This window comes from Mya arenaria, chromosome 4 (assembly GCF_026914265.1).
Source record: "Mya arenaria isolate MELC-2E11 chromosome 4, ASM2691426v1".
NCBI lineage: Eukaryota > Metazoa > Mollusca > Bivalvia > Myida > Myidae > Mya > Mya arenaria.
The window spans coordinates 64359355-64381724 of NC_069125.1; the positions used below are offsets into that span (position 1 = coordinate 64359355).

General features: G+C 33.5%; 2 protein-coding genes across 4 annotated transcripts; both read right to left on the bottom strand.

Moving 5' to 3' along the window:
* Positions 1-640: 640 nt before the first annotated feature.
* Positions 641-6282, bottom strand: LOC128229830 (hsp70-binding protein 1-like). The gene is made up of 6 exons (XM_052941658.1): positions 5900-6282; positions 4139-4304; positions 3758-3979; positions 2746-2901; positions 1808-2016; positions 641-970 (listed from the first exon to the last, which is right to left on the bottom strand). Exons 1-6 carry the CDS (start codon positions 6044-6046, stop codon positions 893-895), a joined length of 978 nt encoding a protein of 325 aa, XP_052797618.1. The 5' UTR covers positions 6047-6282; the 3' UTR covers positions 641-892.
* Positions 6283-7042: 760 nt separating this feature from the next.
* Positions 7043-20016, bottom strand: LOC128231680 (serine/arginine-rich splicing factor 3-like). 3 transcript variants are annotated; one of them, XM_052944752.1, is made up of 6 exons: positions 19948-20016; positions 16556-16765; positions 16154-16273; positions 10682-10786; positions 9948-10065; positions 7043-7989 (listed from the first exon to the last, which is right to left on the bottom strand). In XM_052944752.1, the coding sequence occupies exons 2-5, from the start codon at positions 16762-16764 to the stop codon at positions 9975-9977; spliced, it is 525 nt and encodes a 174-aa protein (XP_052800712.1). In that variant the 5' UTR covers position 16765; positions 19948-20016; the 3' UTR covers positions 7043-7989; positions 9948-9974. The 3 variants fall into 3 exon arrangements, 1 of the variants encoding a protein (XP_052800712.1); XR_008260415.1 differs by lacking the exon at positions 7043-7989 and adding an exon at positions 13110-13379 and having other exon boundaries at positions 10034-10065; XR_008260416.1 differs by lacking the exons at positions 7043-7989; positions 9948-10065; positions 10682-10786 and adding exons at positions 10793-12450; positions 13110-13379.
* Between the last annotated feature and the right edge of the window lie 2354 nt (positions 20017-22370).

Below are 22370 nucleotides of genomic sequence, written 5' to 3' on the forward strand. Positions count from 1 at the left end.
AGTTAAAGATTTGAAAAGAAATGCTCACATAAGGGGTTGAACAAACTGAATTTAGTCATCATTACATATAAAGGGCCATAACTCAAATATTTATTATGTGATTTGAATGTTGGAGATAATATCTTCTTAAGCTTAACAACCAAGTTTGGATAATAAGTCAAAAAGAGTTGACAAAGTAAATTTGGTATAATATTGACCATTCAAGGGCCATAACACTGGGGTTAGTAGTGCAATCTATTTGTTTGTCAAGTCCAGATATTATGCCAATAAACTTTGAGGATAATTTAAGATTAGGTTACAACTTGAGCATTTTTTATCCAATTTTACCAAATTTGTTAACAATGTTTTTAAATAATTTTTTGACAACCAGATGGCTCAAATTTAGAAAATAAGACCAAATTCAATGGTCCTCCCTCTTTAAGTAACCTTTTTAACTATTCTCATACAAAATCTGACAGTTTGAATTCATTACAACTGTCACTACCTGTCCTGCAAAAATAATTTATATTAAGACCTTATACTAAATGTTCATGTATGCAAAAAGATACCACGGTTTCAAACGGGTAGTCTAGATCTCACACAGCAAAATTAGTAATCCCTCTCCACTTTATGTTGACATAATAAACAAATAACGACTCTGTCAGCTCAATGAACTAACATTTATTTCAGCCATAACAGATTTTTTTTTCCACATGACTGTATTATATGAACAATTACAACTACTGCACAGCCCGACATTACTCTAGAACTCCTTGCTGACATATTCATTACCGGATATTCTCTGCCACAACATTACAGGCTATAGTGTACATGTATTCTCATTGCGTAACTGTCAGATAATTCTTCAATGCCCATGAGTGCATACAGTCTATTCGTTCACAGTTTTGTTATGTTATCTGGTGGCCTCGGCCTCTGTGTTGCTGGCAGACTGTAACAGACCCAGAAGCTCAACTGTGTAGTTGTACTCTTCCTGAAATGGCCACACAAATATGTCAGATTTATTATTGAAGTATAAGAATTTATGTTTGCACTTCTATTAGATGTTACACGAGTGTTTTTTTTTCATGTTCTTGTGAATTGAGGCAGGGCTCTTCGAATTGTGAAAATAGTGGAATGATGCACTTAATTGTGAAATAGAATCATTCTAAAACAATAACTTATTTGGGCAAATATCATTGATGACTATGAATTCTATGCTAAAAGGTATATGTATTATATAGCTTGCAATTGCAAACAAAGAAACGACAATAGAAAATAGTAAAAGGTGCCTAATTTTGGTCCCGTTTTAGGAATGAGAAGAAACCCTGAAGACACTCTATAGAGTTTTGAAGTAAATGTGATATACACTTGAAATAAATGAACATGTCAGCTGATGCTTATATGAGTCTCACATCTATACTGTTCAGTTATCTTCAAAGAAGAGACTACAATATGTGACAGATAACACTTAGAGGAAATAGTAACACAATTACATGCAACATTCATCTATTTGAAATTCATCTGTTTTCAAATATAATACTGAAAATGACCATGTAGGGCAATGTTTCTGACACACATATTTTATTCAAAGTGGTAGGAGTAAGAGACTTGTTGCACATCCAAACTCATAGATTTTTAAGTGATAACATCTGTACCTGTAAAGGTATTCTGTTATGGCCAATATGAAAGTCATCTCATTTCATACAACAAAAAGGCTTTGGCAATAATTTGACTTGATACTTCAAACAAGGGAAAGATCATATTTATTAAAAGCCAAATTAATAATGAAACATAATATACTGATGTAAAGTGATGTTCAATGTCATACCAAGAACTCTTCTGTTCCCTTCAAGTCAGCCTGTTTTTGCTGAAGTGTGGATACAAGGTCTAGTTCCGGTCGACAGCACTCACGAAGACTGCGAGGGTGGTTGCGCACAAGGTTAAGGATGGCGGACATTACATGTTCATGAAACATTGAGTGCTCCTCTGAGAGGTGTCCCACTAGCTGGTCGATCATCCCGATGTCACACAGTGTGTCTGAAAAATGAAAAAAAATCGGGTTGGACACTGCCAGGTGGAAGCTTGACACTTCTAAATATCATTTAATTTAAGTTTTCACTTTTAATTTGACAACAATTACATGCAATAAAATAAAATTAGAGCTTTTAACAAGATTAGCTCATGGCACTGCTATACATCATGGTTGCGAAGTGTGTACCAAGTATAAGAATGAAACATCTAAAGCTTTGGGAGTAATTTGCTGCACAAGCTTAAGTATAAAATAATATTGAAGGGCACCTAACTCTAAGACTAAATGGCCGTACATCACAAACATCGGCCAGACATTACTACCAACCATTATGGTAGTGTGAACCAAGTATCAGAGTGAAACATCTTAAATTGTGGGAGAAGTTTGATCCACAAACTCAATAATTTGCCTAAAATGCAACATCATATTCAAGAGAAAATGACAAAACATCTGTACGTCATGAAAGTTGTTGATGGATGACAGTGACAAATCACAATAGCTCATAGCTTACTACAAGTTTATAATGGGTCAATTTCAGGTCATTTACAATTTTCTGATGCTCAAAATCCGGGGTTCGGGTCAATTGAAAGCCCTAGCTTGAGCACCATTGGGCACTTTGTGCTCAAGTGAGCTAAAAAATATGTGCATGTGGATTATAACATTTGTCAAGGACTTCCAAAGTTCAGATAAAAACATACAGTGAAATGAGAACAAATAATTAAATTTTGTTTCCTTACTTTTGCATCTGTCATTGTCAGTACATATGGAGGACAGCATAAATGCGGATTTGATCTTGAGTTTCTCTACATCTGACTGCATCGCCCTCATAACATATGAGAACCCATCGTGCTGGATGAACGCATCCAAAGCCTGCTGGTTATCACGAGTCAAACCTGCTCATGAAATATATTTAAAAGTGATACTGTTATCAGTATGATCAAAACAAGAGCGCCACAGAATAATGCACATGAAACACATTTTAAACAAGAGCTGTTAAGGATATAATGCACTCGGCTATAACGCCACTTTAAATTTAAGGATTGCAAACTTTTGGTGAAACATGCATGTATCACTGTAAAATAAGATTACATACAAAATCTTAACAAGTATTTCTGAGTCAAATAATATATAATTTGCAAATTTGAGTTAACATACTTGATTGTATAAAGTTTCAATACAATACATCAAGCAGTTACTAAGTTATTGACTTGTATTTCCTTAGATGTAAACCTTAACCAAAATGTCTAAGCCTTGGTTCATTGTCAAAAGCTTGTAAAAACTTTTGGCCATAACTAAAAAAATGTTAAATGAAAACTTGAAGCTGGAGACATGTTGCCAAAGACATTGTGCATTTGATTGTACAGAAAACGGCATATCTCTGGCTTAAATAACACTGTATTGTTGATATAATGCAATAATAAAGGGGCAAAATTGATGTAATTGCTGTGAGAGATATTGGGCCATTATTTGCATTATATCAACAATGCAGTGTTATTTAAGCCAAAGATATGCCGTTTTCTGTACAATCAAATGCACAATGTCTTTGGCAACATGTCTCCAGCTTCATTTTTTCTTTTAACATTTTTTTAGTTATGGCCAAAAGTTTTTACAAGCTTTTGACAATGAACCAAGGTTGTCATAATATTACTCTATTGTTTTTTCAACGAAAAAATAGACAAAACAGACAAAGTAAAACCTGTCAGCACTTCAGAGAACAACTGTATATTTGTGCATCAAAAAAGGGCTTACAGGACATGGCATAAAGTGCCTTGGTCTTCACAGTGGGGTCAGGATCGTTATCCATCAAGTCCAGCATGGTTGGTAGGAGCCCGGCCTCCAGAGTGGCGGTCTGGCAGTATGGGTTGTTTTGTACCATGGTGGCTACCAGATCAAGACACTGCCAGCGCAGCTCCCCTTCTTCATTACTCAGACACACAGGAAATATATCAAACCCTCCAATCTTGTGAAAATCTGAAAAAGACCATAAATTATAAAAAAAAATGTTTACTTTATTTAAAGAAGCAACAACAGCTGATTTAAAAAAAATCAATTAAGTTTAATTGTACTGTTGAAACTTGTTAATTTCAATGCAATATTCCGTTGGATTTTTCACAACTTATGATTCATTACCTATGGCCAAGTCTATTTGATCACACCATTCATTGATAGTTTCTACTGCTGCAATTCTGTCATCAATATCTCGGCTTTCATCTTTGACAATATCCCGAGCTTTCCTGATTTCTTCTATGGGGCTGACTGTCATATTGTTCAAGGCTTGTTCAAGCCATTCTTTTCTCTGAAGGAAAATGTTAACAAATTATACACAAGTGAATAAATAAAAAACATTGAATTCATTATTTAAATATTTTAAGATTATAGATACTAAACATAAGTAGTTGTTTCTTCATAATCATCTAGTCTAAAATAATAGACATTCAAAACTGGATTCTTATCCTGATATCTAATTGGTTTGGTGAATAAACAGGGGGTGTTTTGTATTGATGTTCCAATGATCAATAATAATCGAAAATTGATTGGTAGGGTCTGAAATCGGCGACAATGGTTTGCATTCGGTCATAATCGATCATCGATTCAAACGGCGAGTTGTTTCTTTCCTCTGAGGTTTTGTACAAGAAAAAAATGCAATTTAGGTATTGTTAAAAAAATAATTGTACTATCGATAATTGGTTACTTCAGTGGAATGGATTATCAATAGTCAAACTTGAACTGATTCCCTACAGTGGTGTTTTGAAATATTTTAAAATTGTATTTAAAGAAGTATCTGATGTTTGAGATAGATTATAAAGGGTTATATTCATATTTTACCATGAAACAGGTCACTGAAATTAGTCTTTTGGATTAACAAGCCCGGATTCTTATACTAATGCTTGACATTACATTTTTGAATTAGCTCTGCTATATAAAATCCAGAATTTGCTTGTGCTAATTTCAACCACTGTGTAACTGTAATAATATTATGCACAAAACAAGCATTAAACACAAAAAAATCTGGCCTTACCTTTTTCATCAAGTTTAGGTATATATATAGTAGTGTTTTCTTAATTGTTCCTGAGATATTGACTTTTCATGCATGGATCTAATATGAAATACATAAAATGGAAATATGGCTTGGAAATTTGTATATCAAGTATTTACAATAAAATAAAATATGTCCACTGTGGCATTAATCTAAAATAATAGACATGTTATTCGGATTCTTCCAATCCCTAATGATTAAACGGGTTTGTGCAAAAAAGGGGGGGGGGGGTAATTGTATTAAGAGAAGTATTTTATGTTTGAAATAGTCAATAAAGGTTTATATTCATATTTTACTGTGTAAGTGCAAAGATATTTTGCACCAAACAAGCATTAAATGCATAATTTGTTGGATATTTATTTTTGTGTACAGAACTAATATAAAATAAAATAACATTATCTGGTAATATTTCTTGTTATTATGTTATTTTATAGGTGCAATGTGCTTTTACCCGGAATCCCCATCAGAATGACTACCCACTTTTGGTACAAAACAATTTGTTCGTGAAGGATTTGCCATATATCAAAAATTATAAAAAAAAATCTGTCAACATACAATTATTTGGACTACTGTGGCACATACAATTATTTAGAATACATTATCATCATTATGAATATGATCATAAAATGTATGATTCAACAGAAGAATTTAACCTTTCTTTTTCATCGGTGCATAACCAATTTACAAATGATTTGAGACCACAAACTGTCCCACTCAGTTCAAAAATAATTGTATGTTGCGAAATTTTTTTTACGATTTTTGATCGTTTTTGCACAAACTGGTTTAGACGTTAGGGATTGGAAGAATCCAGTATAACATGTCTATTATTTTAGACTACACTATGTTAAGCTTACCGCTGGATCCATCTGCGAGAAGTTGACAGTCTCACTATCCTGTCCAGATCCGGTGCTGGACTCGGCGCACAGCCGCAACAACCCCTTTATGTCTTTCGGCACTCGGCCTCCCTGGTCGGAGTTTTCGTTAGGATCACCGCTTGCCATTATATCTTCTGGTACTGTCTTCTTAGTTTAATCTGTTATTACAGTTTAACTCAGTTCTACTTAAGAGGTTAACTGTAAGTAGATCACTCACTGTCACTGGGAAAGCAAATTTATGAAGAATGAACTGTTATTTACCAGTAAAAAACCACTCACCGAAATGAAACAACATCTATGACGCGATTTAAATGTAATCAGCGCAATAATGAGTTTCCCGAACTTTCTGGCAATGTCCTAAAAATGTTAGTTAATAAAAATAGCAATTCCGGTTAACATAAACTATTAGTTTGTTTCAAATACCTCGATTACTTCCCCTTTCACCTTCAAATGAGGACAGAATCATACTTAAGTAGTTATCATAAACAATGAGTTGTACTCAATTTCGTTCTTCGCTGTGCATTTAAATTTCTTTGGAAATTTGACAAGTTTTTAATCAACATATTACATATGTGGATGCACTTTAGGTGTGTCAATATAGAACATTTTCAAAACACTTCTCTGATGTTATGTGGTAAAATGGGTCGAGTCAAGATTGAGATTTGACTTAAATTGTTCGTGATATTGGGCCCTGTTCAGTCCAGACCACCACCATAAAGAGACTTAACATGTATGTATATTTTGCAGTACACGTTTATGACCAATTATTTTGAAGATTCAGGAGGGTATGTGCAATAATTTTAGAGCAACAAGTGAAACTATTTATCAGATCATTCTTCACCTTGTCAAGGGCCATAATTTTTGTAAGAGGGATTGAAATGTCACACAAATCGCAGATGCATAATTCCTCATACTGCCAACATTCTTTTGAAGTTTCATGAATGTAGGTGCAATTCTATACGAGTAACATACAATTTTTAGTGACATTAAATAACCCAACATGACGGACCCAACTCCATGTCTAGCTGATGGTCTCATAAAGAAATACCCAACGAACTTCACCATACCTTTTTATCAGGCCATGTTTTACATTTATGAAGAGAAAGTGAAACAAAGCTTTTGATAAACATTTTATTAACTTTGCCACTTTTTTGACACATGTAAACCATTTTAAAAGTAAAAGCTTAAAATACAAATTTCAATATATTAAAGATAAAACCTAACATACACTATGATTGAGAAACATGCAAAATCAATACATTCAACCTGTACATCAATTAATATATGAAATAGTTCCTGCAACGATATGATACTGAAATACAAATATATATGAAAATTATACGTACGTGCTTCAGCACGAGTTAATAATTTCAATTATGATGGTAGAAGGTGATGTTAACTGTTTTATATCATGTTGTCATGGAAAATGTTCAATAACTATCATGAGGTAAAAGTGAATGGCTTTTTGATTTATCTGCACACTAGTTAATAACCAGTATCTGATAAGCTCTGCATCCTTGATACCATTCTGATATGGGGATTAATGTATAGATGAAAAACAAAGGACAAACATAGTACAAAAACAGGTACAGGAATATCATATAAACTTTACTTTCTTGTTGAAAGGCAATATCAAATACCTTCAGATGTGAGTTTACATAAGTCACTAACGTGTGTACAAGATTTTCAAATACTATAAAGCAAGTGATAAAAAATATATAACTCTGATACTTTACTTTTGAATTTCAAAACCACTTAAATTCAATAACTTGTGCTATTGTGTCATAAATCAAGAATGAATACAATACGACTCCCAGACAACTTATACAATATTGAGATCTATAACTTGTCTTTCTTGACAAAAATAACCTTAAAATCTCTTCACAATGCTTTTTTATTACTCAGAACACTGTTGTGAATTAAACAATCCTGCAAATTGATTCTCTCCATGATGTTGATGATGATGATAACATTGATCATGATGATGTTGACAACAACAATCATGATGATGATGATGATGATGATGATCAATAGCTGTCTGCTGCATTGCAGTGTCTTTTTCCCCTCACCTGAAAAAAAACATGCACAACATGTCAGAAATACAACATGTCAGAAACACAACATGTCAGAAATACAACATGTCAGAAATACAACATGTCAGAAATACAACATGTCAGAAATACAACATGTCAGAAATACAACTTGTCATAAAGCATTTGACTAAGAAAACATAATAAATAACAAATAAATAAATTTCTAGTTAGACACTGAAAAATTAAAACAAGAGCACCACAGAGTTTTACTTGTGTGAGAACACAAGTGAAGACACTTGTATTATTACTTTAGTCAAACAAGAGGCCCATGAGGGCCTATGCCCTACTGACATGGCTCTTGTGGTCATTTTTAATCCAGAGCATATACATATGAGTAATAGGCATCAAATATATAGCTCACTTTTTGTGTTTGGGTTAGCTGAAAATGCTGTATGTTCAACATCTGAGAACAGAAAGTGTTGTAAGCAGATTAGGTGCATGAATTATTTGAATATGAGCCAAGTCAAGGACATCTGAGGACAACATTGATGCTCGTTTGCAAAACTGTATCAGGGCTTTTTCTGCCCATTTTGGGAAAAAGACCCTAGACAATTTGGGAAATTTTGCGTCGTGAAAATGCGGAAATTGGGAAATTTTACAGTGAAAAGAAAAAACTGTCTAGTCTCCTGTGAATTAGGAAATGATTTAATATTAGTTTATTTTCCCTATAAAGGACCCACAATGGCTGAAATATCAATCCTTGGGGTGTAAATATCTATTGCAATAAATCATGACAGATAATATTTCATATCTCTGAATGTGATGAAAATCAATGATTTCTGAGTTCAATTACCAAAAAAACTTCACATCACATAATTTATTAGGATGTTGAAAATGAACCAGTACAGGTAAAAAGAATTTCTAAAAAAATAATAAAAAAAAATAAAAAAATTTGGGATTGGGATTTTTTTCTGAAGATTGGGAAAAATATCTTATATTTTGCTTTGGGAACGGGTCCGATAGTCGGACCCGTGGGTACTATAGAAAAAGCCCTGTGTATACATGTAAAAATTAAAAAGTAAGTCAAAAGCGGTGGTGCCAGGGGCATAATTTGAAATGTTTTGCTAGACAGTCATCATACCATGCTCCACAACAAATATCAATGTATGGGCCTTGTGGTTTGAAACAAGAAGATTTTGAAAATATTTCTTAAATAAGTCTCTAGGAAACTTGTGACCCCCTGGGCAGTGCCAGTTTTGACCCAAGGGGCATAATTTGAACAACCATGGTAGTGGACCACTAAATAAAGGCTTGTTCAAAATAGCAAGGATCTGCATACTGTTTTAGACAAAAAGGTTTTTAACATATCCCAATTTAAGTATACAGATCCCGGGGGCGTGGCCAGTAATGGCTCCAGGGCATAATTTAAACAAACATTTTCAAGCAATTGTGACTTTACATGTAAACTTGGCTAAAAATAGACTTCGCTAATGAAGACTTGGCTAAAAATGGCATTTATTTTTACTTTCAAGACCCATAATCTAGGCATGCATGAGCATCTGGCTGTTTTGTATAAGCAACCAAGCTTTAATGGATATCTAAATACTGTACACATGTTTCATCGAGATACAATTAAAACTGAAGACTGTATTGTGTTCTCAAGCAATTTTTTACAAAGGCACCATTTTTTTAATACTTTCAAGGCCTATAATCTAGGCATGCATGGGCGGATCTGGCTGGTTTTCAAAAGGAGCCGAGCTCTAATGGATATCTAAATACTGTACAAGTGTCTTTGAGATACAAACAAAACTGAAGACTGTATCGTGTTCACAAGCAATTGTTAACAGATGCAGGGACGCACATACTACGTACACATTACCATCGCATAAGCTAAAAAGGGGCATAACAAGGTTAGTTTCTGCACGACAATGCTAACCAAAAGTAGTGAAAAACTTGCCACCAGGAAAACACTATTTCCCCAGAGTATAGCTCACCTACAAATCTACTCAGTCATCTTTGCTTTAAGGGGAACGAGAAAGGGACTTGTCCCGCGAGGCAGGTGACTTGCCAACAGAGCTTCGGTCCCTAGGGGTGCTTGAGCGACGACGAGACCTACAATAAACAACACCTATTTAATTATCTCATATTCAGCACATGACATTAAACAATCATATTAACCAAATCATGACAATATTCCCTTACCCTTTTAAGCCTCATCATAACATTTTTTTTTGAAGAATCTCCATATTTTTCCCCCTTGCAATATACTCAACATACTAAGTTTCATGAACATATCTAATACTTTTTTACTTAGCAAGGTATTGTTGTTGCCATAGCAACAATATTTTTTTTATGTTCAATGGAAACATTGAAATGATATGAATATCTTCTAACTGTCCCCCTAACCAACCAAGTTTCATTAAACTAGCTTGCACACTTTTTTGAGATATTGCAGGATCCAATTCTGGATTGACTGACATAAGTAAACCCTTAGTCACATTTGGTGTCACAAATGAAGTATAAAACACCATTGAGTTCAGGCTGAATGATTAACCAGATAAGCTACTTTTTTGGCATAGGGAAGTCTGAGCAAACTAGCCTGGACATCTGGTATGGGAGCCCACCTATCATCTTTTTTTAGCCTATTACAGGAAACAGACATATTTTTGTGGCCTATAAAGTCTACTGTATCAGTAACACAAGAAATTGTGCATTAACTGTTACTGACCTATCCCTGCTGGTGGATCGTCTTGGTCTCCTGGGTGATGGAGATCGACGTCTCACTGATGGCGACGGTGACCTTCGTCTGGAGTATGGTGACCTTGACCTTGACCTGCCAACATCCAATCAATATTTATGAACTTGATCATTGTGATTCATATCAAGCATGACTTTCTTTAAGTTACATGAAAATGACATTTCAGATACTTGGTATGAGATTTAGATACTAAAAATGGTGGCATTCATTTGAAACCTTAAAAGCCATGCTTGAGCAGGGTAAATGTATAAGATTAGTTTATATGAATGAAATTTTATGTAAAAAAATTTGTTTCGGCTATAACAATATACATGTAGCAGGTTTGTTGTCAAATTTCTTAAAAATGAAGATTTTGAAAAATATCTGAACAATAGTTCACACAACACGTAACTTTAAAACAAATCCATTTTTATGCTATTACAGTTATACTGGAAGGAGACCCCTTATTGCCCAGAAGTGGAGGTTTTCCTTGAAAAACAGAATATTATTGAATGAAAATTTGGGCTCCTCATTTTAGATATGTATGATTATAGATCATGTATGATTATATATGATAAATCCACTGAAATTAGTCAATCAAATTAGACTTTTGGATGAACAAGCCCGAATTCTTATTCTATTGCTTGGCATCAAATATTTTAACAAGCCCTGCTACATAAAATTCAGAATTTAAACAAGCCGGGAAGACATTTTTAACTTGTGAAGGAATTGCAGGCTTGTGTTAATTTCGACCACTGGGAAATGACAGTGTACTGTACCAATAACTGGCCCACTTCAGAAAAATCTGATTTCTTAAAAAGTTCAAACAATATTCCTGATTGATAACATTTGTTTCTTTCTATATTCTATCAAATCTAACATAATACTCTGTTTACACAGGAATTTAAAGGTGAAATATGTTCGTTATTGTTGAATGGTAAAAATCGAATATCCCACACTGGGAAAAATATAGTGCAATTTCAATATTGCTGATGAATAGCTTATTTTCCGAGGAAAAATATTAGTTTCCTATTTTGAAGCTTCATCTGAGTACAAAGTATTATTTGTATGAAAAAAATCATACTGGAATTGCTTAACAACCATTTTATTAATAACAGGATGGGCGAATAGATGGCACGGGCAAAACATTGGACCCTTACCAACTTCCAAATTACTTCTTTATTCTGACAAGGACTTGTCTGGAATTATATCAGCACTTATCTAAATACATGTCTATTTAACTTTTTCAGATGAATAGGTGATCAGATAAAACAAACATGACCATATCACAGGCTTCAAACCCAGGCCCCAATATCACGAAATTCTCTAGTCATGTTTCAAACTCAATTAAATTTTCCGCTTTAAAGCATGGCATGATTCAAAATAACCAATGATTTAGTCTTTCAAAAGGCACAATCTCTCACGTATTATGTTGATAAACATCATTACTCAATAACCTAAAAAAAAAATTCTAGAACACAAAATGCACTTGAACAATAACTACAAAATAAAGAATTTTTGCTCCAGAATTATTTTCCTGTTAAATATTGACTTTTATCAACAAAACCTATGAGAGAATGCGCTTTTAAAAACAGTAAAACATACCACATTTTGAATCATTCTGTGCAGTTCTGTGGTAAAATGAGTAGAGATTGAGAATTGCCTTCAGAAGTCTTACAATATTGCGGCCAGGGGTATTATAAAGTCTATTATTTTATATTACATATAATTGTCTGAGCTTCAAACAAAACCACATAGCACTGAAATAGTAAAAAAACTTTACTCAATTTAAATATGAATCATAGAAAACACAAAATGTAATTAAGAAAGTCAATCAAAATACATTACTTATCATTATAACAGTCAACCATTTTTACAACAATGCTATAAAAGTTTGCCAAATTTAAAAAAAGACCATACCAGTGCTCCAGCCAGGATTTCAAAAAAGGACAGGGTGGAGGATTCAGAGGTCAGGCACTTATGACTTTTTAACCCAAATTAATGCAGTTTCCTTTCCTTCCTGGCTTCAACATAATGCTGTTGTTTTGCATTTGTTAGGTGGGTCTATACATCTCAAAATTGAATGGAACTTCCCATCTCAAAACATGTGGCAAAAACTTTACCTATCTGATGCAGACTATAATTTCTTTTCATTTAATTTTGATATTCTATCACATAACGAATTCTTTTCAACAAAATTGATCTAGATACTGGGTTTCCCTCGGTCCTTTTGCAATGTAATCTATATTTTTTCCAATCACCAAAAATCCCCATTTATTGTATTTTATATTTTACCGTCCAGAAAAAGGGGCAGGGTGTTAGAAAAAGGTCATGGGCAGAGCGTCCACAAAGAGAACAGGCATGCTGGAGCACTGCATATGTTTAAACCTTTCAACTACAGCCATACACTACGTATTACCATCTTTGCAGTTAAGTTGTTTTAAAGTTGGTATATTTTGGCTGCATAATTTTTCTATGGTTGAAAGGTTGTTAATAGTTGTGCTGATCAATGTCAACAAAGGTCAATAGGTCGTTGTTTTGACGACAGACGTTGCTAAGCGCTGCAGCTGACCCAACCCAATCGAGATGAGAGATTTTAAGTTGAATGGCAGATCGTTGATTGGGGATGAGTATCAAGGGGAGATAATGTTGTTTGTTGAGACGGATGACTGAGTGGAGTGACTTGACCCTGATATACAGAATACAAACATTATTATCAAAAAACCAACATGAACAGTTCAGCATTTATATGCCTTCAAGGAAAGCTAAAATCAGCTCATAAAACACTAGTTCTGTGAAATCATACTTAAGAAGAAGTTAAAAAAGTATACATTTAAAATAGTCTGAATACAAATGTTTTAATATCATAGGATTATCAATTAGTAAGCCATTATTTAAAAGTTGTTTATAAAAGGAATATTTTTTTGTCACACATTGTTCATGTTCACTCAACAAGGTTCATATGAACACAACATGAAACATATTTTTAAATGCACATGTACAATAACTCCATGTACATCAATGACAATAGCCTGGGGGGCTTAATTGCAATTACGATTTTATAAAACACTTGGCAAGATTCCACAGAAAGAATGCTTCTGTGCTCCACATACAGACTACCAAAGATGAAGGCAATGGAGGTAAAACTAGCAGATGTAGATTGATTGTATCCCATGCATGCTCTGAACACAATGAAAATGGTGAAGAACATCAATTACACATAATCATAATTCTTATCTTGTTTCCGCCTTTATATACATGTTTAAGAACATTTTGTAGGAAGTGTCTTAAGAATATTAAAATCATGAATAAGAATTGCACAATGTTTGACACAGATTAAGCACTATTTTATCACAGAGAAATCAGATGGGCAAATCATTCAGGGTTGCCACCATTCCTAGCGATGTAACATTTAAATGAAGGCAAAGGCCCAATTATGTGTGTAACTCAAATTCTTAACAAAATGACAACTGAAAATAAGAAATTGAATATTTTAATGACATGTTTTCCAGATTCCATGCAAATTCAATAAGTCCCTTTTAACCCTTTACTTCATAGATACGCAATTTTACTTATCTATCCATAGCTTCATAGATACGGATCTTAACGTTTTATCCATAGCTTCATAGATACGTAATCCTACGTATTCGTAATGTAGGGGCATTTATTTTCATACCTGATGCTTGTTTATGCGCTATAAATTCATATTCATGAAGTATAAACATCGATAAATACAATGCACTAAAAAAAACACTATGTTACTATTTAAAGAATTTCGGAAAATCGGGAAATAAGGTCACTGGTATCAAACATGCGTAAAACGTTGACTGCGCAGGTTTGTGGGCATTCCTGTCTCGTTTTCCTCGTGGAAATTTACACAATACTGCAAGTTATAATTAACTACCAATAATACAACTATATTTTATTGATCACGCGCCTGACGTCACAGGTCATGGTTCGAAAACGTGTCAAAATGTCGGCCATGTTGGATAAACAAAAAATCATCTGGCTTGTATAAACAAAGGCCATAAATCATTATATGGGACATATGTGTCACTTCTGTTTCACTAATCCGGTCATAAAAATGCGCATCTGCTTCTACAAATTGAAAGTAAGTACAAATGTGTTATAAAATAATGACTATCCCTATTGTTAAACTTTGACATGACCCAATTTAACATCGATCAGCTGTTGAAACACGTGTTTTCGAATACACAAGAATGCAATGTAGAGCTAATTTCTGCCCTTGTTAACTTCAGTTTAAAACAACATTCCTGAATAATGTCATTTATATTTCAGTGTTTGTCTGACGAATCGGAACATTCTGGCTTCGATTAAAATGAGTTTGAGACATTGAGTACGACGTCGAGAATTCAGGCCTCGGCGTCACGCACACAAGGATACGAGAAATGAGGATTTTTAAAATCAAACCCAAATGACAATACATGGACATGCAATAAACGATATAAATTTAGTAAACAACAACATGCAGTCCTCATTTAGTAGTTGAATAATAACTTTATTTGTTCATTGTAGTGTTAAATAACCGAAAGTTATACATACTGTGACTGTTGATCAACTTTTTTTTTTCTTCTGTATCATATATATATAAATATACCGTGCTTCTTTGTTGTGAACTATTTTTTAATTCTGTCCATCTTTGTTTCAATTCAGGTTGCATTAAATGAATTATAAAAATATGTTGTTTATATAATATTTTGTGTTATGTTTGATAAATAAAAGTGTAATAAAAATTAATTTTCATCAAATTTGACATATTTTTCTGTTTATTTATGAATATCATGCGGAAATAATTTAGATAACAAAATAAAATTTATATGACTGGATTGGAAATTTAATTCTCTATAAACTTTACATTGATGACTTATTGATTAAACCAAAAGAAATACTAAGAAAATAGGTTTGTAATACATTAGGGTTAAAATTCCAATAATATCAATAATCTCCTATGAAGTAGGGGTACTGATATGAACTGATAAGCCATGAACTGGCAGCCTGAAATGGCTTAGGTTTACATGAAGTAAAGGGTTAATAACACATTTTATTGGCTTCCCATGCTTGGTGGCAACCTTGATTTTATGGACGCTATCTTTAACTTAACTAGGTTCTCAAAAAGAGAAAAAAAACTCAAATATTTAACAAGCATTCCAGCAGGTAGGATTCAGTTAGTACTGAGCATTATTGTATTAATTTGTATTTATAGCTTAGCTAGGCAGTACAACACCCACACCAAAGCTTTCATTTAAAACAATATATCTTAAGTTTTTCAAAATTTGTTTTCAAATGACAAACAAATAGTATTAAAACATATACATATATAAAAACATCGAATGTTCTTTGAATTCAAGAGATATGACATGACACAACACAGTAACATATAGATGTGTACAAGCGGTCTAGGGTACATGTGCATTATGGGTAGCTGCCCTGTGGGGTTAATACCTGGATCTGCGACGGTCCCCGCCTCCATATCGAGGCCCTCTTCTTGGTGGTGGACCCTGGCTGCCCCAGCGCGACTTCCCAGACGACATCTCTACCCGCGCTCGTCTACCATTTATACGCCTATAATTCAATAATTTAAATGTTTTTCAATGAATCATCACATGACAAAATATGAATATTCCCATTATTCTGCCTTCTACATCATTTCAATATGCCCATATCATATCATATAGTAACTGTTCTTAATTTGAATATTATGCTCAATAATGGTTATAAATATTTAAGATATCCATGGATACGCAAGTGATTCCAGTACATTTTTATTTTTTTTCAATTAGGTAATAAAAGCCCCAAATATTATTAGAATATCGTTAAGCTGTAGTATTTATAATTGTAACTCACGTTCCATCTAGGGCGTCCACAGCATCTTTTGCATCTCGGTAATCTTCAAACTCAACAAATGCGAAGCCTGGAGGGTTGCGGGCCACCCACACATTTTTCAGAGGGCCATACTCGGAGAAAACATCTTCCAAGTCTTGTTTAACTGTACCATAACCTATCTCCCCCACATACACTTTGCAATCAAGATTCCAATCTCGAGTGGCTGACATTCTAAAAATTAAAAACAAAGTCAATCATAAATTTATACAGCAAATTATATACAAGTAGAATAGTTAATACATTTGTTTACCAATTGTGGTAAATAAAGCACATTTTATTTTTATTTTATTATAACCTGGTAATATTCTTGAAGCTGCACTCTCACAGATAAACTGTTTTGACAACTTTTTTATTTTTTGTCTTTAAATATACATGATTTGATTTTTCTATTTTTAAGGGAATTGTGTAAACATGCATGTAGATTAATTAAAGAATGGTATTCAGGTTACACAGGATTTTTTCCACCTATTTCGAGAAAAAAGACCCTAGACATTTTGGGAAAACTTGCGTCGTGAAATATGCTGAAATTGGGAAATTTTACAGTTAAAAGAACAAGCTTTCCAGTCTCCTGTGAATGAGGAAATTATTCAATATTTTTCTTTTCCCTTTCAACAGACTTGAAAATGCTGAAACATCATTTGCAATAAATAATGACAGATAATATTTCATACTAATCCAGTGCTCCAGCTAGCCCGTTTTTCAATGGCGCAGCGCCCGTGCCCCTTTTCTTACCGCCCTGCCCCCTTTTTGAGTAGTGCCCTTTTCAAAATGCTCTATTAGCCCCAAATATCCCGTTTGTGCCCTTTTACTATTGAAATGATTATAAAAAGATTGACAGCCCTTAATCCGCTGTCATAATTGAGACAAATTACGTAATACTTATGATAATAGTGTTCCCGCTAGGTGTCACCATGCCCCCATTGATTGCTTAAAATATGCCGTACTGCCCTTTCATCTTTCCATGTGCCTTGACCAAGTCATATGACAGCTAATTGTGTATTTGTGTAGTGAGCAGACGACCTGTGTATTCATAATCGGTCATCTACTAATCTGATAATTAGGAAGAGCCAAATAGGGAAACATCGGCAGGAGGCGTGCCTATTGAATGTCAGCCAATCAGAATATACATTGAGAACTCGTTCAACCAATGATGAAAGTTCGTAAAATGCGATAGAAAATGCGAAGGGATGGTGAAAAATGTTGTGAAGCACAATTAAATCTTTTAAAATAATTGTTTATTGTACTGTACAGACGAGACTTGCCATTTTCAACATTGTTGATTTGAAGCAGACGGCACTGCCGATATGTAAACATAAGAAAGGTGGCGCTAATACAATCAAATACATCACCTTTTCAGTAAATGTTTTGAAAGTTTATTTATAAAATATTCATGATGAAAATTTCTTTGTAATCCACAAAATTATGTTGATGCTTTATTTAGTATTTACTTATCATGTCCACGATCTTGTCAAAATTCGCCGAAAACGCCATTTTATCAGAACGATTTTCGGAGTTATTTTATCAATGTTCTATGTGTAATAAGTGATTTTTTAAACCAGGGTAGTGATTTTTATTGTCATTTTATTCTAAAACATCAGCATATTAAACATGATTTTACCAAAGACAATTAAATAACAAACAGGCTGAATGTAACATTCGTACCCAAACCCGATCGTACCAAGCTAAGATTCGTCCCCTACATTTATTTTTTTTGTGTGTATCTATTTATTTGATGTTTAACTGTGTTTGTTTTTGTCTTTCATCTTACAAACTTTTAAAAGAAATATGTGACATTGCACTAAAGAAGATGCCAAACAAGTACAATCATACTACCACAGACAAAAAGACAAATTTTAATTTTGATATTAAAACACACCCTTCTAAATTTTGAGAAAAAACAACAACACCATTTTGTATAAGTCTGAAAATCATGGAAAATGATTTAAATTGATTATAAAAACAAAACAAATTCTAGGGGGGGGGACCCCCCCCACAAAAAAACAAACACCTTGTGACAAGGGTGGACCCCCCCCCCCCCACAACCACCCCAACCTCTACACGACTCATGTAGCTTGCCCTTTTCAAAACTCCACCCTGCCCTTTTCAAATCCTGGCTGGAGCACTGTAATCTCTGAATGTGATGAAACTGATGATTTCTGATTTCAGTTACAATTTACTGTTTGACGGTACATTTCCGAACAGGGCACGAATCCTGAACACCGGCTAAAACATGTGTTTGTATACCGTGATCGATTATTCGATGATCTAAATCTATACAGAGGCTTGGTCACACTTGCAAAGTTTCATCTTGTTTTGTTAAGTATTTTTCTTAAAAAACGCCATTCAATGTTTATACGATTATAAAGATCAAAATGAAGCACACGGGGGAATGATATCAGAGGGTGCACGCACATCTTTAGGTTTTGCAGTTATGTTGACCTACATTCAAGATATTTATAAGTTATAGAAATCATGCTTTACACTTGAATTGCATGTTTTAAAAAACATCGGAAACAATAAGTAAATTTGCAGCCATGTATTTATTTAATGTAACACACTTATTAATTATAATTGTATGACCAAGTATTTTCGCTTTGCAATTGTTCTGAATTTGTGCCCTCCATAGCATAAATTTAAGGGTAATTTACTGTCCATAAAATGAAAGATTTTCGACATTAAATTGATGAGATCGTGAATCTGTACTTAGACAGATGTTGTCACATTAACCAAAGATGCGTCATATGCAGTTTTAACTTACAACAAAAACTCTCCAAGAAAATTGTGAAAAACCTCAAAAAGTGTTTGGATTTGTGACCTTAGCCAGTACACCTCAAACTTTACATCCAATAATTTTATGATGTTGAATGAGCTAGTACCAGAAAACAGCCATTCATAGAAAAAACAAAATCTTTTGATTGGGATTTTTTTCTTAAGATTGGGAAAATATCTTATAAAATATCCTATAATTTTGCTTTAAGAATGGGTCTAATAGTCGGACCTGTGGGCACTACAGAAAAAGCCCTGTTTCAGTTTAAAATTTACGGTGTATATGCAGTAACCATTTAGCCACCAGAAGCTATACTTGAGTAGGTTTTTCAATTATTAGTCTTTAAAATTTGTAATTAGATAATCGACAGTCAGTCACTATGATTCTCGATTAACTGTAATGGTTTTAAGGTTGTATGTAACCTGTTTACACTTCAGAAAAACGTGAGAAATTATAGTCAAATACACGTAACAGATTACATATTATGGACGCATATACAATGGTATGATAAACGTATCATCTATTTAACATTAATATTGGATTTCATTATCAATTCCTTCGGCGTAAACTGAAAGAAAATCCATACTTTGAGAATATTACGTTTCAATTCCTCCTGACCCTTTTTTATATTTTGACTGGTTACTGTCTGTTTTTGATGCAATCACCGGAAAGAAAATAAATCAGACAGAAAGTAGAGTTGACATGACCACAGTTAAATTTCACAAAATCGTAAAACGTACATTTAAACCGTGCTTGTAATTTAAGTGCAAAACTTTTGTATTTCCTTTTCAATAATAGTTCACACGTGTTTAGGGTTATTTGGAGAGTTGCGTGATTATTCAAGCGTTCACTAATATACAATCAAGTATTCAAAAGAATCACGGAAATCAAGTTTCAATGGTCATAAAAACAATTAAAATGATAAAATACTAACAAATGTTATACAGTAGTATTTTTCATTGACGGCAAAACATTATTATATAGCGTATGCTTGTTTCAATGCAATTAAAACGTCAGTGCAAAAGTATTTTCACAACAGCATGGTTTGTTCGTAGTTTATTTCTGATACATTTATAAAATACATGCATGTGTTCAACACAAATGACGTCAAATTCCGCATATAATTATGAAATGAAGTCAAAATCGATCAGATACTTAAACATACAGTACACTTCTACCAAAAGTTTGAAGAAAGTAATTGCATATTCATATCATTTTCGTAGAGCTCTCCTTTCTGTTTGCATCTTAATTGGCTTATTAAAAATGTTGCTTTCAACACAGTATCCTTCATAAGAACAATTGTTTTTGACATTTATTTACCCTTTTTGGAATATCAAAACAATATCATTAATTGAGGTAAATCTTATCTGGGAGTAAGAGTGCATCTTTAAGGTAAATACTAATAAATGGTTAAAGCACACTTCATAATGCTATTTCTGTCTCAAAACAAGACATACAAACGCTAAAATATACATATGCGGCATTGAAATATATTTGCTTTTCGCCACTAAACGTCGGGATGAATAATTATTGCCAAACCAGACAGGATTTTCTTGCACATCGGACAGGCATCATCCTTGTATACCAGAGTAATGGTGCTATATACGTACCACATGCGTTCGATTTGTCATTATGAAACTGGCATCTGGTGAATGCCAATGACAGGCATTGGAAAATCGGGCGTCTGGCGCCTCGACCATTCGACATGATCTAGTGATGTACATCATCGAGTCTTATTTCTTTTAGTGTGTAGTTTATGTTAACTTAAGTAATAACCCTTTCTAATTCAATTTTTAGGTATGCACGGAAAAAAATATTGTTGCCTCATTATAATCTTTGCAACCTCCAGAGAATATCAATAATAATGTTTGATAGAATATAGCTCTTGTATTGAATATATCATATATTAAATTTAATATTATATATTTAGTTCAACTTCATAACAGAATGCGCAACATTCACTAGTATTTTTTTTTTTACATTTTGATTTCAGTATTTTTTGTAAAAAATCTTATTTTCGCCAAAAACATTTTCCATATTTTAGCGTACAAGACGTGGCGTATTTTCGTATACAGTGAAAATATAATGGTATTTTTTCTGAAACTAAAATCTTAAACAGCCCCTTTTTGCATGGTGTTCGGCGAACTGCATGGCATACATTTCTCCATTATCTATCCAAGCAAAATACAGAATGCTATGCTTGTAATAACAAAATCTCCATAAAAATGCACAATAACTTATTATTTTTTACTACTACTACTACTACTACTACTACTACTACTACTACTACTACTACTACTACTACTACTACTACTACTACTACTACTACTACAACTACTACTACTGCTGCTGCTGCTGCTGCTGCTGCTGCTGCTGCTGCTGCTGCTGCTAACTTATTATTTTTTACTACTACTACTGCTACTGCTGCTGCTGCTGCTGCTGCTAACTTATTATTTTTTACTACTACTACTACTACTACTACTACTACTACTACTACTACTACTACTACTACTACTACTACTACTACTACTACTACTACTACTACTACTACTACTACTACTAATTAATGTCATTGGTGATCGAGTGATGAATATGACCATTTCATGATATACGAAACAGCTTTGTAGCTCAAATTATATTACTATACCCATCTAAATTTGTTAAAACTTAAACCTATGAACGATAAGAACTTACTTGTTAAACTAGCTAATTTTGTAGAAAAAAAATGTTTAATTTTCGTTATTTAACTTCATCATATTTTTTTTAATTTATTAATTCTTCGTACCAATAATACTATCTTGGATTCATTTCTCTTTCATATCACCACTAAATTTGGTCATAAAACATTTAAATCATTACTACAGTACATTTGTTTACCTTAAATGGTAAATGATTAATTTACTAAGTCGAGTATAATGCACCAGTCAATTATAATCTCGCCCCCTCCCTCAGGACCGGGGGTATACCGGGGATAGCGGGGGAAATGGGCCGTGTTTTTTTACCTTTCAG

What these genes read in the sequence shown, in the direction of transcription:
- LOC128231680 (XM_052944752.1), bottom strand. Translation starts at nt 16,764, where the DNA reads ATGTCAGCCACTCGAGATTGGAATCTTGATTGCAAAGTGTATGTGGGG. An exon ending in GTGGACGCCCTAGATGGAAC is followed by an intron (nt 16,274 to 16,555) that starts GTGAGTTACAAT and finishes ATTGAATTATAG; the next exon opens with GCGTATAAATGGTAGACGAG. An exon ending in GGGGACCGTCGCAGATCCAG is followed by an intron (nt 10,787 to 16,153) that starts GTATTAACCCCA and finishes GGATGTTGGCAG; the next exon opens with GTCAAGGTCAAGGTCACCAT.
- LOC128229830 (XM_052941658.1), bottom strand. Translation starts at nt 6,046, where the DNA reads ATGGCAAGCGGTGATCCTAACGAAAACTCCGACCAGGGAGGCCGAGTG. An exon ending in TCTCGCAGATGGATCCAGCG is followed by an intron (nt 4,305 to 5,899) that starts GTAAGCTTAACA and finishes ATTTTCCTTCAG; the next exon opens with AGAAAAGAATGGCTTGAACA. An exon ending in TCAAATAGACTTGGCCATAG is followed by an intron (nt 3,980 to 4,138) that starts GTAATGAATCAT and finishes GGTCTTTTTCAG; the next exon opens with ATTTTCACAAGATTGGAGGG.